The sequence below is a fragment of the Cibotium barometz genome, chromosome 6 (assembly GCF_041138505.1).
Source record: "Cibotium barometz isolate CiBa-2024 chromosome 6, ASM4113850v1, whole genome shotgun sequence".
Classification (NCBI taxonomy): Eukaryota; Viridiplantae; Streptophyta; class Polypodiopsida; order Cyatheales; family Cibotiaceae; genus Cibotium; species Cibotium barometz.
Window position 1 is genome coordinate 61,452,540 of NC_141051.1, and position 20,113 is coordinate 61,472,652.

The window sequence follows — 20,113 nt, forward strand, 5'->3', positions numbered from 1 at the left end:
GCATCTTATATTATTGATTTCACCCTTATTGTTTCCACATTACATAAGGAGCCACCTTCTCTTCTTGATGCATTAGAGGATGATCATTGGGTTACGGTTATGCATTCAGCCTTCTGCTCTAGTGCTGACATTCAACAGAAATTGGCCAATGTAGCAGATGGGCTTACCAAATCTCTTTCTAGGGTAGTCTGCCTGCTACACCCTCTACACTTTCACACCAATCACTTTAGGGAGGTTTGTTAGCCTGGAAGTCCCTTGTGTGAATAGCCCTACGCACGGGCACTTTTAACCCTCTGCTGCTGCTGTGGCAAGGGTTTTTTCCCGTGTGAACACTCTTGTGTGTTAGCCACATTAGCCCTAGGACTAGGGCTATTTGTACTCTTGTACTCCATTCATTTCTTATCATTATCATCGAGTACTTTTCCAGCTTCGCTTCTGATCTCTCTCTCGTTCTTTGAGCTCGATTCGACTGTGTGTGCATGTGTGTATGTGTCAGTGTGCAGAGCATCTTCTCCCTCATCCAACACAACCACTCAAGCCTCTAGGCCGAGGAGTCAATCCAAGTTGCCAAAAACACAACCATAGGAGCCATGCGGCGGCTTGGAGTGGGGAGCTTTGTGCTAGAACCAACTCTAAGAGGAGCATACATGCCATAGTACAAACTAACCTTAAACGGCATCCCCCACAGTACCTAAACTTACCTCAGGGGGGGGACAAGGGAAACACCTAGCTTATACCATGCCTCTACCAACCTACCCATACCCATACTACCACCCACCACAAGCTCAACCACCTTCTATACCACTACCCTCTACTCTAACCATTGAGGATATCTTGAGGATAGTAGCTCAAATAGGGAGGGGGGTAGAGCAACGAGGCTACTGTTTGCAGCACAGTAGGATGAAACCCTAGACACCAAACTAATATCAAACCCATGCAAATCACAAAATTAATGTTCAAGTTCAATAAGACTATAGACCCCATTGTGCACCTGTAGGTCTTTGATTAGGTGTGTGCCATATGTAGTCATCCTGATGACCTTGTATGGGCAAGTGCCTTTGGCGTTATAACATGGAAGGAAAGGCATGTCAATGGTTTTGATCACTAAAACTAGAAGACAAGGCTGACTTCAACTTCGTGAAGACTGCTCTCACAATTAAGTACTCCTGTCGCCCTAGGGAACCCGAAGAATCAATTGGAGACTACATCAACAAAGTGAGATACCTCCACTCACAATGCTCAATGATAAGTTCTCAGTTAACAAACAATTAACTAGGAGATTCTTGAAAGGAATCCTCGATTCAACCTTGCATAACACCTTATACTCGGGAAAGCATAAAATTTTTGAGCCATGCTATAGAAAGTGCCATAGACTTTGATAATAACTTCATGGGAACTTCTTCAAGAAATCTCCCCAAAGGAAACCCATTTGAAGTATCCTTTAGCATAGTACCTTCAAAGTTCGGTGTCAAAAGCCATAGGCCACACCAGCCACATAGACCACACTCATGCAAATGACAGAGCAAAGGGAAAGATAATATAGACCAACTACATTTGTACCCTAGACATGAGTTGGTATGGTGTTCAATATGCCGTGCCAACTATACAAAGAACAAAATGGCCCCACCTAAGACTGAAGACAAGGAGGAATCAGGTGTGTATAATGAGGATGGGAAACCATGACACTATCCATTGCTTATAGGAATTAACCTCAACCACCAGCTAGCTTTGCCAGCCCCAACAACAAAACCCATGCTTCCCCATGCACCTCACACCCACCAAGGCAATATGCACCCCAAAAAGAGGAGTTCTAAGAGTTCTAGAACTACCTCTATCGCCTTTGGTATTGCTACAATAAAACCACCCATTCCCAAAGTGACCCCTATGAACCAATTGACTTGATAAAAATCCCTAAAAAAGGGGACGAAGAAGGAATAAGAGGGGACACTAACTACCTAGAACCAGTAGAAGCTTAGAGCCCTGAGGGGGAGGAAGAAGGAATAGGAGGGGACACTTACTACCTCTAGAACCACTAGAGGCTCAGAGCTGCTCAAGTTAAATCCTAAGCCACCACGTTCAAGATGGTGATAGTGTTGTATACATTGTATATATAGCCACAATGCAATCAAACAAGGAGAGGGATATCAATGCCTTAGTATCCCGTATGCCACTACAATGCTATCACTGCAAGGAACCTTATCGAGTGGCAAAGTGTCCCATCAAGAAGGCTATGATAGCTACACTGTGACCATAGCCTTTGTTAACCCATTCCTAGGGTTAACAAGAGCTACTACCATTATCTTATATCAAGGATTCAAGGTAGATACACCAAAAGGTCATACATTTAAGATATGAAGCAATGGTGTCTAAACCTACAACTTGGGTGGGCGCCCCCGTAATGGTGTGACGACAGAGTATTTATGGGTGGCGATTCGCGCTTCAAGAGTATGTGGTAGCAAGTTAGGATGAAGTTCTAAGCAATGTACTTCATGGATATATTATGAGAGTGGTCATTGTAATAGCATTAGACCTATAAAACGAGCCAAAAGTGTCCATCCAACCACTATTTAAGTGAGTGTGAACACTTATGGGCATGTATATAAGTGAATTTCTCTCATAATACAACATACTCTCCCATTGTGCAATTAAGTCTTGCTCTTGCTAATATCTCTCTCTAATGCATGCTAGTGAGTGTGTGTGAGTGAAGTGAGGTGAGAGAAGGGACGAGTACCCATAGTGCAAAAAAGCGGCGGTGTGACAATGCTCGCGGGAGGCACGGTGGAATTGCTTCTTAAGGAGTTGTAGAGCTTGGAGATCTCAAGAGTTACGAGCTCGGCCATTGGAAAGATCCTCACGACAGTTGCAGTTCACTAGGTAATCTCTTGTTGGATGTGTTTCAAGGGGGTTAGGGTGAGCCATAACATTTTTGGCACCGTTGTCGGGGAGCCATTCCCTGGCTTTTTCCATCGTTTTTCTCTAATCTACGCATTACCCATTGCCACTTGTCTTTATTAATGGTTTTTCATAAAAAAAGATGTGGATTTGGTGTAAAATAGCTCTCTTTTTTGTTTTGAAAAGAATGTTTTTTTTTTTTGCTTAATTTGTTGTTTTTGTTATCGTTAATGTGGTTTTTAATGTTCCTAGGGCTTGCGCATAGAGTGTATTAGGTTTAGTTTGCATCCATTGTATCAAACAATGTAATTTTTAGTGAATGTTAGCTCTCTTTAGAGTTAAACATAGAACTAGAATCATTAATTTTAGCTTAAATTGTGCATTTTTTATTGAAATTATATGCATTAGAGTGTTAGCAACCATTAGGATTAGCTTAATCCTTTAAAAAATTTCTCAAAACTATCAAAAATCCCTTGAAAATGACTTATCTTCCTTGATCGACTGATTTTTGTCATTAAGGGTAATTAATCCACTTCAAGAGAAAAAAAATTAGAAAATGTGTTATTTGGGATCCAAATTGATCATGTAAGTAGTCGAAATTAATGTTTTTGAGTGTTTTGAGAGCATGTACATGTTTCAAAACAATTGCTTACATCAATTTCTCCATCAATTAGAGGAATTTGACTCTCTTTTGCTTAATTTTACCTTAAAAGAAGAGACCAAAATTAAGAGTCTAATTATATATTAATTTACACATTAGTTGATGCACATAGCTTAGCAATTCTTTGCTCTATCCAATGATGTGCTCAATTGTGTGAATTAATTAGTGATTAGGGGTTAATTAGAGTCCTTGATTAGTCTAAAAGAGAGAAAGATTAGTGAAAAGATTAATTCTTGATTAATTCCTTATCACTTTTTTATATAACTTATTAAGGCTAATGAGCATTCAATAAGTAGATGCCCATGAGTTATCAAGTTGTCTATTTTGGAGGCCATTTATGAGGGGTATAAAGGGGTGTCATAAAAAGGTTGACTTTTTTTATTTCCACTTGTCTTTTTGGAAAAATACCCATATCTCCTTAATTTAAAATTCGAAAATATCTCCCCCCAAAACAAGGAAATTCGAATTTTTCACTAGACTTCAAAATAAAAAATTAAAAAAAATGGTTCACACGTGAACCATTTTTGTACTCACGCCTTAAGAGTTCATGTCCTTGGAGTCCGCGTCCCAAAATAAATAAATAAATAATCGGTTTACACGTAAAATATTTTTTGCACTTTCACGGCTTAAGGTATTACGTCCTAGGGTTTCGCGCCAAAAAATAAAAATAAAAATCGCATGAGCCTTCGTGAACCATTTCTGCGCCTTAAGGTCTCACATCCTAGGGTACTGCGCAAAAAAAAACACCCCTGTTTGGAGGCTTGTATCTTCTAAACCGTGAGTCTGATAAGGACACTCTAGTGCTCATTGAAACATCGAGCTCTTCAAATTTGGTCTCGATAACAGCCTCAAAATTCCTAAAAATTGAGGCAAAAAATAGCCCGAAAAGCACAAAAATCGCAAAAACAATGCGAAAACAATTGTGGACCATATTCATGCTACTTTTTGAGGGTATAAACGACAAAATCACGAACGACTCAGAGAGACAAAGTTGTAGTACTCCAAAAACAACTCTCTTATACAGAGTTTTTCTAAATTCCTTTTGGAACATCTTCAAAAACGGATTGTGATATAAAAAAAAATTGAAATTTGTTTCATCTTGAGACAATGATGATGGAAAATAGGTTTTAGGACCTCCTCTTCCATCTGGGAAGTTACTAGCATGCACTTTTTTCGAAAAATATCCCTAAGGTCATTCATGTGTAGCGTCAGCTAATTAGGGCAAATGGAAACTCGTTTGACTCAACGAAGAGTACGCCAAGTTTCCTGAGGCTGTAATGGGCTGTGAGAAAATCTAAAAAGCAAAAAAAAAAAACACATGTGCTTACTCATTAAGGAGTAATTGACAACGTCAGACATGGCAACGATAGAGGGACTACGTGGGCCGACACTCACTGAACCCAATGGCTATCTTCGAGCTGATTTATGCCCCAACTACAACTCCCAATACCATTTGCCATGCCAACAACAAGAGTGTCATCAGGTTTTACACCCCCTGTCACTTCAATCCTACCAGGTTTTGGTCCTTTACCTAACATTCCCACAAATCCTTCAACCCTTTTCAATCCCTAGATGCTCACACCTTAGATATACTGACTAGTTTAGGAAGGGGGGTTGCCCATGGACTGAGTGAGTCCCTACCCACAAGAGCACTAATATACAGCCTCAGTTACTCATATAAAAATACTGTCATACAAATTTTCAAAATTATGGGCAAATATGATGGGACAAATGATCCTGTTCAATTCATATAAATGTTTGAACAGCGATGCGAAGCCTTTGGTGGAAATCCCAATTTCCCCACCAAGGTACATCTGTTCAACCTATGCATAGTGGGAAAGACTAGTCGATGGTTCATCACATTGATGCCAATGATCAAGACAAACTTCAAAACCTTGAAGTCGGTCTTTATCTCTGGCTTTTCAAGACAAGGTGATCAGTGGAGTGTAGCGAAAGAACTCTATTCAATTGAGTGTCAACCTAACGAAACCATTAGAGACTTTATCCTCCGGATAAAACGCTTGGACTCACGATGCGAGTCATGGGAAAAATTAAACAATTCTCAATTGAAGAGATGTTTCATGATGGGCTTAAAGAAAAACAGCTTACACAACTTGATCATTGTATCTAATCCAAAAATATTTGATCAATTTTGTAAAGAAGCAATACGTTTAGATGAAAACATGATGGAAGATGATCATGCTACGAGATGTTCCTCATCTAAACCAAGTGAAGCAATAGCAAAAGAAAGATTGATCTCGAAATTGTCATTCCCTGAATTCTATGCAGCCTTGCTTAAAAGCTTTCAATCAACATCTTTAAGAGAGGATGAAATCCTTCAAAGCCAAACATCCTTAATGCCTCTACAAGTGAGGAGCAAAATGCCTTGTGTTCAGTGCAATCACTACGACCATCCCGATCCCCATTGTGCAAACAAGGCACCTAATTTTTTGTATTGCATATATTGTAAATCCTTTGGCCATGATACTACAAAGTGTCCCAATTCATCAACAGTTGGCTCAAAACCTTCATCTCCCGTGCACCAAGGAGAAACAATCGAAAGGGTAGAAACTACCTAGGAAGCAGTTAATCGAACACTTCAGTGTTTCCATTGTTGTGGACCACACAAGGTGGCTGATTACACAGTTTTGAATACTTCCATGCGCCCACAATCACTAACACTTTGCAACCCCTATGTGAACATTGTGGCATCGAGCAAATGTTTCAAGATTGCCCAAGGCGAGTTGCTTCACTGCAACCTGTCTCACAGAATACAACTCTAAACATCTTAAGTGTACGAAACGGGCAATTGTCCACGATACCCTTGAATGTGCTTACAAAATTGCAAGCCAAGGCACGAGAAATGGTAAAAAAGAACGTAAAAGATAACACTTTGAAATGGGTAGAAGAATGCCTTAAAGCAGAAACCATAAGAGCAAACAAAACCTTCTAAACCCAAGAAAAACAAGGGGCAACAAACTATCCAAACCAAAGATGAAATAAAGGACATGGATAAAGAGACTGTGGAGGACATAACCCCAAAAGATCCAAAAGCTACAGATGATGCAGAAGCATTCACCTCAAGGGCTACCACACAAACCACAACACCCACATGTGTGACATAGAATACAAAAGCCCGAAAGAAAATTCGTTCTCGGCGCATGGGTAAACATAATGAAAACCTAACAATCCAACGAAAGTCAGAAGATGAAACAAGTTTTAGTACATTGCTAAGTGAGGATGAAACAAGTTCTGACTCTTCACTCAGTGCACTTCCCAGACCAATCTAGAAACTAGAACCCACCCAACCACCCCAAATTGAAAATCATGATCATATGACATATGTGAAACGCAAAAGGCAAGCTTAGGAGAGCATGCTTAGCATGGTTGAGTGTCTTACAGGATCACCAGTTGTGATTGAACCTAATAATGCTAATCCTAAAAAAGCAACCAAGATACAAAACCCAGAGGAGTATCGCTTCCCCTTTTAAGAGCAAGACATACTCTCTATAGAAGAGTCATTAGAGACAGATTGCATGAATTATGCAGTTAAGAAAGCACATGAAGAATTCGATGAATCCCTTACGAAATTAAAGCAATCTCTCAAAACCTCATTTGGAGAAATGCTCTTCTCTAATGCTAGCATAACATCAGCACTTGCACCTTTAAGGGTTCAACATGAGTTATACCAAGACATAAAGCGCTCCATAGAACGAGACTGTGAGGATTCACAAGCTTCCAAACAGAAGGTATTTGAAGCTAAAACACAAACTGAAACATCCATGGTTCCTCTTGAAGATTCTATCATGGTATGGTTGGATTTCCCTAGGGGCAATGATGTTAAGCGCACACATGTTGATTAGCCCTCGAGCTAATCATAACATCATGACAATAGACACTTGGGTGTAATTTGGGACAACCTAAACCAATCCCTATAGACAATGGTTTAAGTGCCCCATTCTATGGCAAATAGAATCTTATGTTGAACATTTAGGTCTATTTCCACTTGGTTATAGCCCAAGAATCCATCAAGGAAGCTATTGCCTACTACTTGTTGCAACACATTCTCAGTAAATGGCAACAAGTAATGGTCCTTCAACCTTTTTTTAAGGTTAACACAAACTTGGATTTTCCTATTTTTCTTAGGTACTATGACTATTGAGGATAGCCATTCTGTATGCTTTGTCTCGTAAATGCATCCACCTTAGATGAATTCGTCAATCTCATCCTTGACCATTTTGGAGTACTTTGGATTCATTTGGTAGGCCCTATGCCTTGATGGCCATGCTCCTTTCACAATGGGAATCATGTGCTTCACCACCTATGGGGGTATGCTCTTCATGTCAATATAATTTCAAGAAAATTAGTCTTAGAATTCTGTGAGTAGGTCAAGAAGGTCTTTTTCTTCTTCTCGGGATAGGTCCTTCCCAATGTATAGAGGTTTGGGATCCTCGTCAAGTCCTGCCAGGTTGACCTCTTTAACGGGCCATCATAAGATATTCCAAGATTCCCATCAAGGGTTCTCTTTGCCTTCTCAAAGCGTACAAAGCACATTGTATGTTTTGAAATGCTCTGGCACCTGTCTAAGTTCTTCGGCATAGGCGATCTCTTGTAGGGAACGCTTAGCTTCTTTTTCAACTTTAGCTGAGGCTTTGTTCTTTGCTCTTCTTAGTAAAGTGAGAGAGTTTTATAGACTCGCTTTTGATTCAGTAGGTTCGTCTCTCTCCCGGCCATTAACCTAACCAAAATTTCAGAAGATTGAGCTCATTTTTCCATTGATGGCATCTACATGGGAGTTTATGGCTTCGATGTATCAAAGCAAATGGTCTTCTTTAAAGATATAGGTAATCACTTTTTTATCTTTTTCAGCCCCAAGCTACCACCTCTTGGTCATGATATTGCCTTCAAATTCTAGTGCATGTTACATTGCTGCAACTCTCTCAACATATATATGGAAGTGTTAGGAGGATGTCCATAGTTGCAAGAATGTGCATCCAAATTTCCAATTCTTCCGGCTCAAGAAGTGAGCAAACTCTAAGCTTTAACATTCCTCATCCAATGCTTTGTGTGACAAGTTTGAAACATGTTTAGCTTAGTGGTGGTTGGTTTGAGTCTTTGGCAAAGGGTCCACCACTCATAGAATTAGTTTTCCATGTTTGTAGGTTCACTTTGAGGGTTTCACTCCTTTTTCAAACATAGATGTGGTCCGAGTCCCAATCATGGACCATTCGGGTGTATCTCATGAAGGGTCAACCTAGGATGAAATTATAGGAATTAGGCTTCTGAGAGAAGTTCATCACCACAAAATAGTGGCGGAAACTTAGGCCAAAAGTTTTAATTCTCAGGTTTTGTAATAGCCCCATGGGTTTTATTGTGGCTCCACAGCAAGCTTGACTATCATGTTGGTAGCGTCAAATGGTTACCCCCACTTTTCCTAGCACTTCTTGGTAGTGATGCTGACCCTAGCCCCTCCATCTAAGATGGTGGTGACCTAGCTTTCCTTGTATTTTATAGGGAGGACAACATTCATTTCATTACTTTCAAAGTAGTGGCTTAGCTTGTTCACATTGGTAACTTTGGAAAGGCTTGGTGAACTTCCTCTTCCATAGCAATTTTGTCATCCTCTGACTCATCCAAGGAGTCTTGAATTGGTTTTTCTTCCATTAGCACTTTTTACTTACCATCCATCCAATCCTTTAGGTCTTTCCATAGGTTCGAACTTCCTTGAATTAAGAAGCCAATAGAAATTTGCACTTGGGAGGAAAGGATGGCGGTGAGTCGAGCTATGTCTCTTAGTGTTTGTCTCCATTATCACTCACATAGCTTTTCGGGCCGGTAATGGTGTATGGATGTATAGGCCCCTTTGAGTGTGGTACTCTAGGCCATCACCCAAGAGTTTGGAGGCCATAGCTTCAAAGCTTTTGTCCTCATCTCCTAATTCCTATTTTGATTTTTCTTAGGTCATGGAACAAATTGGTTCTTTCTGTGGTCTTCTCTTGAGCAAGGTGAAACTAGTCTTTGCATTAGCATCCTCTCCAATAGTGGATATTATTAGAGGTTCAACCTCCATTTGTGCTTCGCATGCTCTTACCAGTTCCTAAGCTACTTTAAACTTGCTTTTTTTCTCAATAGGATTGGGATATTCTACCAGCTTCTTAGGCATGTTGCTAGGGTCCATGAGACTAGTTCCTCCAGGTTTTTGGTGGGTTGGGAATTCAATTCTTCCTCTGAAAAGGATGAAGAGATTTTGGAAATTGTGTCCTCACTTGATCCCTCTTGAACTTTCACATAATCTTCCCCTTGTCTTATAGTCTTGGTTCCTCATCTTCTGATTTTAGGGGAAACTCTAGCGTGTTCTAAAACTTCGTCAGTTGGTAAGACTTTGGATAGCTTATGTTCCCTTGAATATGGGAATCTACAGCCTATCTGGCTTCGTCAGCCCCCCAGCAGTGGCTCTCCTCCTTATCCAACAATATCAATTATTCCATAGGCATACAAACCATCACCACACACATGTTCATTAGGTATAAGAACTCTAGGAATCACCCTACCATACAAACCAACTACAACTAACATAGGAAGCCACAAGAATACCTCAATGTGTGCACCAGATGTATTAATATTTAAAATGGCATCACCCATGATATTAACATAATTTGGCATGATGCAAAGATAATCCAAGAATCCCTGAATTATCACCCTCATAAGAGGTGAATTCTTATACACAAGATGAGTGAGAAGTGATCCCCTAAAAGGTTTAAGCACACTCACATGAAATGGATTATGAATCTGCCAATGAGAAGGCAATTCTAGTCTGTAAGCAACATCATTAATTTTATGAATCACCTTAAAAGGTCCATAAAATCTTGGGGCGAGCTTAACAGCTAAGAATTTGTCAACACTCTTTAGTCTACATTTCTTAATTATCTCCAATTTTAAAAGAGATAGCTTTACATTTGCGGTTTACTTTCTTAACATATTTCTCTTGATCATGTGTAATAAAATGTCTTACATCATTTAAAATGCGACTAAAATTGATAATGAATTGATAAATAGCTTTTATTTTGTGGGAAAGTCTTATAATCAGAATAAGTAAAGCTTTTCCACCAATGGGAGATCATGGGTGTCATCATCCTCAAGCTCTTCCACATCAGAGCTTAAGATGTAAATAGAAAAAGCAATATCCCACTCAGTGAGATTGAGTGGGATGTGCTCTTCAAAGGAGGTTATAGGACAGAGGTAGTGCAGAGATGTCTAACATAAGAGAGAGCTCTACTCACCGCCTTCTTGTGGTTGGATCCACTCTTTATGCCAAAAAGGAACTCCAAAGGAATCCAACTCAAGGTGGAGTTTGGAGTAGAGTAGGTAATGTCATTGATTGTATCACAAAATGTAGCTAACAAAACGACCTATTAGGGTCCAAGGTAGAAATGGCAGTCTCAAGGTCTACATTCTCGTAAAACCTGGGGTAGATCTGGTCCCCAAGGTGAGCATAGCAAGTACTACTAATCCACGCAAAGAAAGTAGGTGAGGTGGCCATGATGAGTAGTGGAGAGCTAGTACACAAATGGAGAGTTTGAAAATACATAGTATGAATGAGTTTGATCTAACTTATACTCATTTTTATACTTACACTCAAATTTATACTATTTTTAATAAATTTATACTTATGTTTATTATTGTACTTACAAATAGCTATAATTTATTTTTATACCTTATGTCTATAGACTTAAAAATTAATGACACTTCATTAAAATATAGTAAATCATAAATCCTATTCTTATTTCATGTTATATTGTATTATTATTATTATTATTATTATATTTTATTATTTACATAGTTACTTATATTATTATCTTTACTTAAATATATACTTAAAATTATATTTATTTTTATACTTATATCTATAGACTTAAAAATTAATGACACTTTATTAAAATATAATAAATCATAAATCATACTTCTATTTTACATTACATTGCATTATTATTATTATTTTACATAGTTACTTATATTATTATTAGCACTTAAAGTTATATTTATTTTTATACTTATATCTATAGAGTTAAAAATTGATGACAATTCATTAAAATAAAATAAATCATACTTTTATTTCTAGCATAGTTAATTATATTATGATTTGCACTTAAATATATACTTATACTTATATTTATGTTTGTACTACTTATACTTATATTTATGTTTGTACTACTTATACTTGCTTACATATACATGGGCTTGAGACATAATAGACTTAAAAAACCACAACATTTTATTAAAATTTATAAAAATTAAACTTTTAGAGAAATAGTTTCTTGTATTCACTTAGAAGAATAAGAATTACATTGACTCCACAATCTCAAGGATGTGTGGAGCAAAATACAGTGCTTTGCATGGTTTGTAATGTTTACTCCGACTCCCAACCTTCCTACCATCCAACTTGAAATAGAAGTTATAAGAGAGATCATTGGACATCAGCTGGATTTCCTACCTTTGAAAACTAAGGAGCCAAGGACTCTCTACATTACCGCTAAAAGGGTCATGACCCTCCTAAAAAATAACCACATCAATGAGTGCTAAATGCGTGCCATCTCGCATGTCTTAGTCCAAGCTGAGCCACTCCCCTCATAGAAGTTGCCACCTCCTATACCTGAAGCAAATGCATAAAGTTTGTCTTGTAATGAAGCACCTATCATTAAAAACAAAAAACAATCAATATAAAAATATAAAAACAACATAAAACAAACAACAATTATCATAAGTACTTGTGAATAAAACTATCAATAATCAACATAAGTGCAATCTTACCTAAAGGTAACATCTGACGTAGTGATTCTGCACTCAATGATATAATTGTGGTGAGTTCTCTTGAGATGCCATGACTCACCCTTAAAAACTGAGTCGTCCAATCCTCAAATGGACACTTGCATTGTTGGTAAGTAATCTTAGTTCTATTCACTACTTCACAGGATCCAAACAAATGTGTAAACAAACCAAATGGACAAACCAACTTAGATGCACATCTCTAGAGCCTGTGGAGGGTTTCATGGCACCATGAACATCAGTTTTTATCTTGACCCTACATGCTTCGCATTAAAATACAATCTAACTTACTGTATTGATTAGGGATGCAGTTACCTGTCCTATTAAACACCTTCATTGTGTAAATACTACTGACTTTCCTTCTTCTTCAAGACATCTACAATAAAAAACAAAACACTGAATTATAAACTATATGATTAATAAATATGTGTGTTATAGAGCAGTAAGAAATAAAGATTGTAAGCAACAATGTATGCATTGGTTTTTTATATTCTCTGTCTTGCACATGTACATAATATAATATTAGAAGATATATATGTGTGTATGTGGAAGGGTGGGCAATTTGCTTTCTAATGTATTATATATATAAGAAACTCATTCAATGAGCAAATGGCTTGATGGGGTGGTGACAATTAATTGTGAGCCCCAATGCATGTAGGTGTGTGGAAAAGAAACTCCCAAAGAGTGTCTTCGCTTCTCCTTTCTCTTTTTCAAAATTTATATCCCTCCTTTCTCCAAGTAAAAAGGGTAGTAGATAGATAGATTTGAACAAATGCCTCCTCCTTTGCCCACTTGAAGGGAGAGGTAGTAGTCCTTTATCTTGTATAGATGGATGCATACATACATAAAAGTTTCAAGGAAATAGAAGTTTAAGGAAACATCTTTATATCTAGTTTAAAAAAACCTTTTCAACCCCTCTTTTAACCCTTTTTTTATTTTTTTTTGAGAACCGCTCGCTTCTTGTTTAAGCAGCTCTTAGCCTGCAATTTTTAAAATTTAAGTCTCAATCCGCTGGAAGTTTTAAACTATCCACTGATCGTATGGACAAATTTGGACAAGAGCTGATATCTACAAATGGGCGGCAGAATGGGCGCCCACAACGCGGACAAAGGATGTCCGATGGAGAGACCAGTGAGCTGCCAGTCGGGTTGTCACGTGCCTGGCTGGTTGGTCTGGGGTCTGGGCTGCAGCTTTTTTGGCAGCTCAAACTGCTTTCTAGGGCGATCAAAACACGTTTGGCTCAGCAGATCCACAGCCTTCGTCGTTCATAAAGGGAGGCCTGTATGCAAAATGACTTCCATCACCTGCGGACTCAACTCAGTTCACTCACCTAATTATTAAGCAAGTTAAAACCCAACATATTGCACGGTGTCAATTACGAGGTCACCCTCCACCAAAAATTACGGTATTGGAAGCCTCGGATGTATTTGTTTGTTTTGTTGTCTTTGATCTTGTTTGCATTAGGTACATAAGACATTCGATTTGCAAGTTTTGGAAGGAGGGAAAACCATAGTTTTCTTTGCTATTTGCATGGATTTTAGGCCCAAAAAGTTTCATCGTGCCAAGGGATCGCTTGGCCTGAACCATAGACTTGTTCGAAGGCTTGGTTCCTCTTCAATGCTTGTTTGAAGGCTTGGTTCCTCTTCAATGCTTTCATCACAAGGACCCACACCGTCTTGTCAAATGTCTTCATAAAATGCCGACACCAAGTACCTCAACTCTGTTGCCAAGTCCACTTCTATATGGTGGAACCTGTCACAAGTGTGAATTGTCCCGACATAGTGACAGTTGCTCCAATGGAAGAAGCATCAGCCACTTAGGAGGACTAACACTTGTACATTTGAACAGGCAGTGCATCAATCTCTAAGGCCTTATGAATCATTATCTTTCACCACAGATCACACATGACTTACACTTGTGATTCGCTTCCAAGGACCACTACTTTTAAACTTGATAACCCAATTGGTTGCTACTATGTAAAGTTACACAACTCAGAGATTTCAACTTCATATAAGGCGTCAGGATTCCAAGGGCAGATATAAAGCTCTTAACAATTCAATCATCCACAACAGGAAACTGGTGCAGGTATGATGCTGAGTTAGATATGTTTAAGTGGCAATTCGATCATTAGACTGGGTATGTAAGAAGTCCAACTGGCATAACTCAGAGCTTTCAACTAGACAATACTCTCAAGTTGAGTCTCAAGAAATCCCACACAGCAACATGAGAAGCAGAGGGCAGGAATTCATTCCAACTGCATCATAACTTACACTTGATAACCCAATTGGCTACTACTACCCAAAGTTGAAGTGAACACAACTTTTAAGATTTTAAGTACTTCATGCCCCTATGCAAGCATCCAAGGCTTTGAAAGAACGTGAAGGTTGCAACAGAGCACCACGGGCAAAGTGGAAACGCAGCACGCGGATGGACCCCCCCCCCCCCCCACCCCGCGTGCAACCACCATAAAGGTGGGGATAAGGGGAGACCAAGGGCATTTCTTCCCTATATAGAGGGGTTAATTTGACCCCAACCCTCTATGTGGGAAAGTAGACATGAGAAGCAGAGGTCCAGAATCCATTCCAACAGGTTTCACCAATCAAGGGGCAGATATAAAGCTCACTTAACAATTCAATCACGCACAAAAGGAAACTAGTGCAATTATGATGCTCAGTTAGATATGTTCCAAGTGGTAGATATGATGCTAAATTAGATATGATGCGGAGTAAGATATGTTCAAGTGGCAATTCAATCATTCACCAGGTATGTCGGAGAGTCGAACTGGCATGCATAACTCAAAGCTTTCAACTATTCAATACTCTCAAGACGAAACTCAAGCGAAGTCCACTGCATCACAAGAATGCTTTCATACATGAGCCGATGACAGTTGTAGACTTTAAACAGTGCAGTCTAAGGGGCATATATAAAGCTCACTTAACAATTCAATCACCCACACAAAAGGAAACTAGTGCAGATATGATGCTCAGTTAGATATGTTCAAGTGGTAGATATGATGCTAAATTAGATATGATGCTGAATAAGATATGTTCAAGTGGCAATTCAATCATTCACCAGGTATGTCCGAGAGTCGAACTGGCATGCATAACTCAAAGCTTTCAACTATTCAATACTCTCAAGACGAAACTCAAGCGAAGTCCACTGCATCATAAGAATGTTTTCATACATAAGCCGATGACAGTTGTAGACTTTAAACAGTGTAATTAACAAAAATATTCAGATAGCATATCTGAACTTTTACTTTCAGTATCTTAGAACCACTTCAATTAAGAAGAGGAAGAGAAATAACAAGTACTCCAATAGAAACCCAGATGCTTTATTTACGAGCCTTCTCACTTCATTCCATAGCTTCTTCATCTTCATAATCTACCTCTTCAGCAGTTGCGTCTTGATATTGCTGATATTCAGAGACCAAATCATTCATGTTGCTCTCTGCTTCAGTGAACTCCATCTCATCCATTCCCTCGCCAGTGTACCAATGCAGAAAAGCCTTCCTCCTGAACATAGCTGTGAATTGCTCTGATACACGCCTGAACATTTCTTGAATAGAAGTAGAGTTCCCAATAAAAGTGGAAGCCATTTTCAGGCCCTTAGGTGGAATGTCACATACACTAGACTTCACATTATTGGGAATCCACTCAACAAAATAGGACGAGTTCTTGTTTTGAACATTAATCAGCTGCTCATCAACTTCTTTTGTACTCATGCGGCCCCGAAACATCGCAGAGGCTGTAAGGTACCGCCCATGCCGAGGATCTGCAGCACACATCATATTCTTGGCATCCCACATTTGTTGAGTGAGCTCAGGAACGGTGAGGGCTCTGTACTGCTGAGAACCTCTTGAAGTAAGAGGAGCAAACCCCACCATGAAGAAATGGAGCCTAGGAAAGGGAATCAGATTTACAGCAAGCTTTCGAAGATCAGAATTCAGCTGACCAGGGAACCTGAGACAACAGGTCACTCCACTCATGGTTTCAGATATGAGATGGTTCAAGTCCCCAACTGACACAAACCAGCAAAAGCATTAATGAGAAAAACTCATGAAAAATGCCTAATTAACAAAGCAAAAAAGGCCTAGACATCATACTCAAGAAGTATGGGCATTACATGTGGGAGTTGTAAGCTTCAAGGTGCGGAAACAGATGTCATAGAGAGCTTCATTATCCAAAACCATGCATTCATCTGCATTTTCAACAAGCTGGTGCACAGAAAGGGTTGCATTGTATGGCTCCACAACTGTGTCAGAGACCTTGGGAGATGGGAACACAGAGAATGTGAGCATCATTCGGTCTGGATATTCTTCGCGTATCTTGGATATCAGTAAGGTCCCCATGCCAGAACCCGTGCCTCCTCCAAGAGAATGACAAACTTCAAAACCTGCAAAAAAAAAGTAATAGGAAAACGTGAAGTTAAACATAGACAATGCAGCGCAACAAAACAGAATTCATTCTATCTTTACAGGGCTTTTACCCTGAAGGCAGTCACAATTTTCTGCTTCTTTCCTGACAACATCCAGTACAGAGTCAATGAGTTCAGCCCCTTCAGTGTAGTGTCCCTTGGCCCAGTTGTTGCCAGCCCCACTTTGACCAAATACAAAGTTATCTGGTCTAAAAATCTGACCAAGCGGTCCAGAACGAACACTGTCCATGGTCCCAGGCTCAAGATCCATGAGGACAGCCCTTGGAACATAGCGGCCTCCACTGGCTTCATTAAAATAGACATTGATCCGCTCAAGCTGAAGATGAGAATCACCATTGTAGGAGCCAGTGGGATCAATACCATGTTCATCACAAACCACCTCCCAGAACTTGGAGCCGATCTGGTTGCCACATTGCCCACCTTGAATGTGAAGAATTTCTCTCATTTTTCTGTCAAAAAGTCTGCCATGTTTGCACAAGGTCAGAAGGTTAAAATAAATTTTCCTCATATGTTTACATAGCACAACAAGGTATGCGGTGAAAAGCAATTAACTGTAATATAACCAGCCTAAAACATAAACAAATAAAACATACCACAAGGAGGTACTATACCACTCCATCCTACAAGGTGTTAAGAAGTTTTTCATGCAGTTGAACCACTGACTAAAACTGAAGACTGTAAATTTTGCTGGACAACCTGCACTGAACAAGTAAAGAATGGACAAGAGGGAAAGCATGGAAATGCCAATGACGGGAGGACAAGAGATGCTGAGAACAGCTTACTGGGCCGCACACAGTTTTGAGTGAACCACAGAATCAACACACATCTTACACACTAGAACCATGTTCTTAAAAAACAGCAAATTCCATCCTCACTCATACTACATGGGGTCATACAAGAACCACTAGTTACGTTGGCTTTACACCTGTTATATACCACAGGCCGAAATAGTGTCTAAAAAGGGAAACTCATGCAAGAACTGGGCACTTTCTTTCCCCTTGCAAGAGGAGGAAGTCTTCAAAAAAACCTCCCATGGTTGAACAGATCGGATCTCAGCAGCCTGTAAAAAAAAACTTGGCCAGGCACAGTCATTGTAACCACACGAAGACCTACAAAATATGACAAGAGACCCATCAATCCAGATTCAAACGGACAGTGCTACGAACCACTCCAAACTGCATGAAGTGTGGCCTAGCACATCTTTGACATCAAGAAGTTGAGGAAAATAGAATCAAAACCACGTAGTTCCAACATTATATAAGAGCCAGAGAGGGGAAGCCAACTGTCTCCTTAAATATGCCTAGAAGAGTACGAACAATAGGGCATTCAGCGTACTTGCATCTTTTCCAACAAAACTTGCAAACAAAACCAGCCTTCTAGATCTTCAACGGTGCTACAAGCAAGAATAGCAGACGGCAGACCAAATCTCAATAGGCTCAATTGAATGAAATAAGAGGCATCAGCTAACATAACACACTCCATTGAAATTACCAGGAAGCAGGTTTCGCACAAAATTTTAGTGAGCATAAATGAAGGCAAAAGAAAGGCATGCCAATAAGGATAAACGAGTCAAAACCACGGGCGATTTCCCATAGGAGCAAGGGTTATCCTTACGGAGACAGACACAGACGAACCAAGTGAGACACACCAAGTAGGATCTCAGCCAAAACACTGCTTCACAAACCATTAACAGTCAGAATCAAAGGAATAAAAAACTTTCACAGACGATGCACATTCAAGACAGGACCTTAAGGTTCTTGCGCAAATGCTGTATTTAACTTTTTATGCATAAGAACAGACGGAAAAGGATCTCATTAGACAAACCATCATAGATGCACAGCCATGGCGCTGTCCGGAGTCGGCTTACACAATCGATTAGAACAAAGAAGATGATAATTGAACAGAAGCAGAGACAATCGCTGGACTGCTTGAACAATCAAAGAATCAAACGGACAAAAAACTCAGCGCGCGCACACACACACACACACATACAGATGCAGCATCCTCGGCCACAAAGCTTAAGGTAACAGCGTGAGAAAATCATCGAACGAAGAAGAAGCTGCACACACGGAGCCACGACTAGACGAACCTCAACACAGCAATGGTGAAAGCCCTGAGTCACGAAAACCTAAGTTGCTTGAGCAGACGATTCCTAGAGAAAGAAACAAACGGCGTAGCTTCGTCGATGCACAGCGACGGCGAAAAGGAGGATCCGAAACGAAGAAGAAGTATGGAAAGGGAGCACACCTGCACAGACGAGGATCAAGACGGCGCTCCGGGAGCAACAGCGAGGGCCTATTTGCGGGAACGGAGCCTCACACTTGCAGAGAGAGGGACAGAGAGAGAGGGGGAAAGAGAGCCGACCTAAATAGGTACTCGTGGGCGAATCCGCACCGTCAATTACGACATCTGGCCGGCTAGAAGATACTCTCTCACCTGTTTGTGGCCGGTCGACTCTTTTACACAAACGGTCCATTCGTCACCATCTCCATTTCTTTTCAAAAAAATTCATTTTCCACAAGGCCGCCTTCACCCGGACACCAATCTGGAGGTTTGGGGGCACACCCGGGCACTGGTAGGTCATTTGAGGATCCTAAAATCTCGTCCATCTCCCCTGCCCAAACTCATGGATGGAGTAGTCTTAGTTGATTTCCCTGCCCAGACTCATGGATGGAGAGTCTTAACTCTCCGATTTGACTTTTGACGGGCACCCTTGCCTTTCAAAATTGACAGGTTTGGTGAAATATAGCAAGTTTTTTTGTATTTTAGTGTAGTTTTTTACGGGCATTTTTAAATTTTGCAAGTATTTTACGACCAAAATGCTCCCTTGTCTCAAAAAGCAACTATGATGTTGTCTCTCTTAGTATTACTTTGTTGTTCAAAGCCTTAAATAGGCAAAAGCCCTATGTGAGAGTCATCCTAGGGCACCATTCTTAGAAGATTTTTCACACCCACATACTAATTCCTTTAATTGGAAGACCTGAACTAGCTATTTTAAATTCTGAACTGGTTGAAGGTTAAGCAAGAGAGGGAGGCAAACTACGGTGCTCAAATTTGAAGGCCATACATAGTATAATAAGCATTTAACCTTCAAATGAAGGCCAATCTAAAAAGTGGATCTCCAATGATGGCCACTCCAAGAATATTTATTGAGTATTGGGGTTCAAATATAAATTTTATAAGGTTAAGACCCATCTTAGGCCTTGAAGTTGAAGGTTAGGGGAGGCTTCAAACTTCCAAGAATGTTTAAGGCTCTTCACACACCCTCCTCACACAAATGTGTGTCAAGGGCTTGATCAT

The 20,113-nt window shown here is 39.8% G+C and overlaps 1 protein-coding gene across 2 annotated transcripts; it reads right to left on the reverse strand.

Moving 5' to 3' along the window:
- Positions 1–15,517: 15,517 nt before the first annotated feature.
- LOC147637942 (tubulin beta-6 chain-like) lies at positions 15,518–19,210 on the reverse strand. 2 transcript variants are annotated; one of them, XM_086799788.1, is made up of 5 exons: positions 19,061–19,152; positions 17,739–17,922; positions 16,865–17,274; positions 16,502–16,771; positions 15,518–16,396 (listed from the first exon to the last, which is right to left on the reverse strand). In XM_086799788.1, exons 3-5 carry the CDS (start codon positions 17,256–17,258, stop codon positions 15,732–15,734), a joined length of 1,329 nt encoding a protein of 442 aa, XP_086655914.1. In that variant the 5' UTR covers positions 17,259–17,274; positions 17,739–17,922; positions 19,061–19,152; the 3' UTR covers positions 15,518–15,731. The 2 variants fall into 2 exon arrangements, with proteins under 2 accessions (XP_086655914.1, XP_086655913.1); XM_086799787.1 differs by lacking the exon at positions 17,739–17,922 and having other exon boundaries at positions 19,061–19,210.
- Positions 19,211–20,113: the final 903 nt, after the last annotated feature.

Bases quoted from the DNA above. Each gene is read 5' to 3' on its own strand.
- LOC147637942 (XM_086799787.1), bottom strand. From the start codon at position 17,258: ATGAGAGAAATTCTTCACATTCAAGGTGGGCAATGTGGCAACCAGATC. The intron at 16,772-16,864 runs GTAAAAGCCCTG...TTTTTTTTGCAG, and splicing joins AAATTGTGACTGCCTTCAGG to GTTTTGAAGTTTGTCATTCT. The intron at 16,397-16,501 runs GTAATGCCCATA...GGTTTGTGTCAG, and splicing joins GAAGCTTACAACTCCCACAT to TTGGGGACTTGAACCATCTC.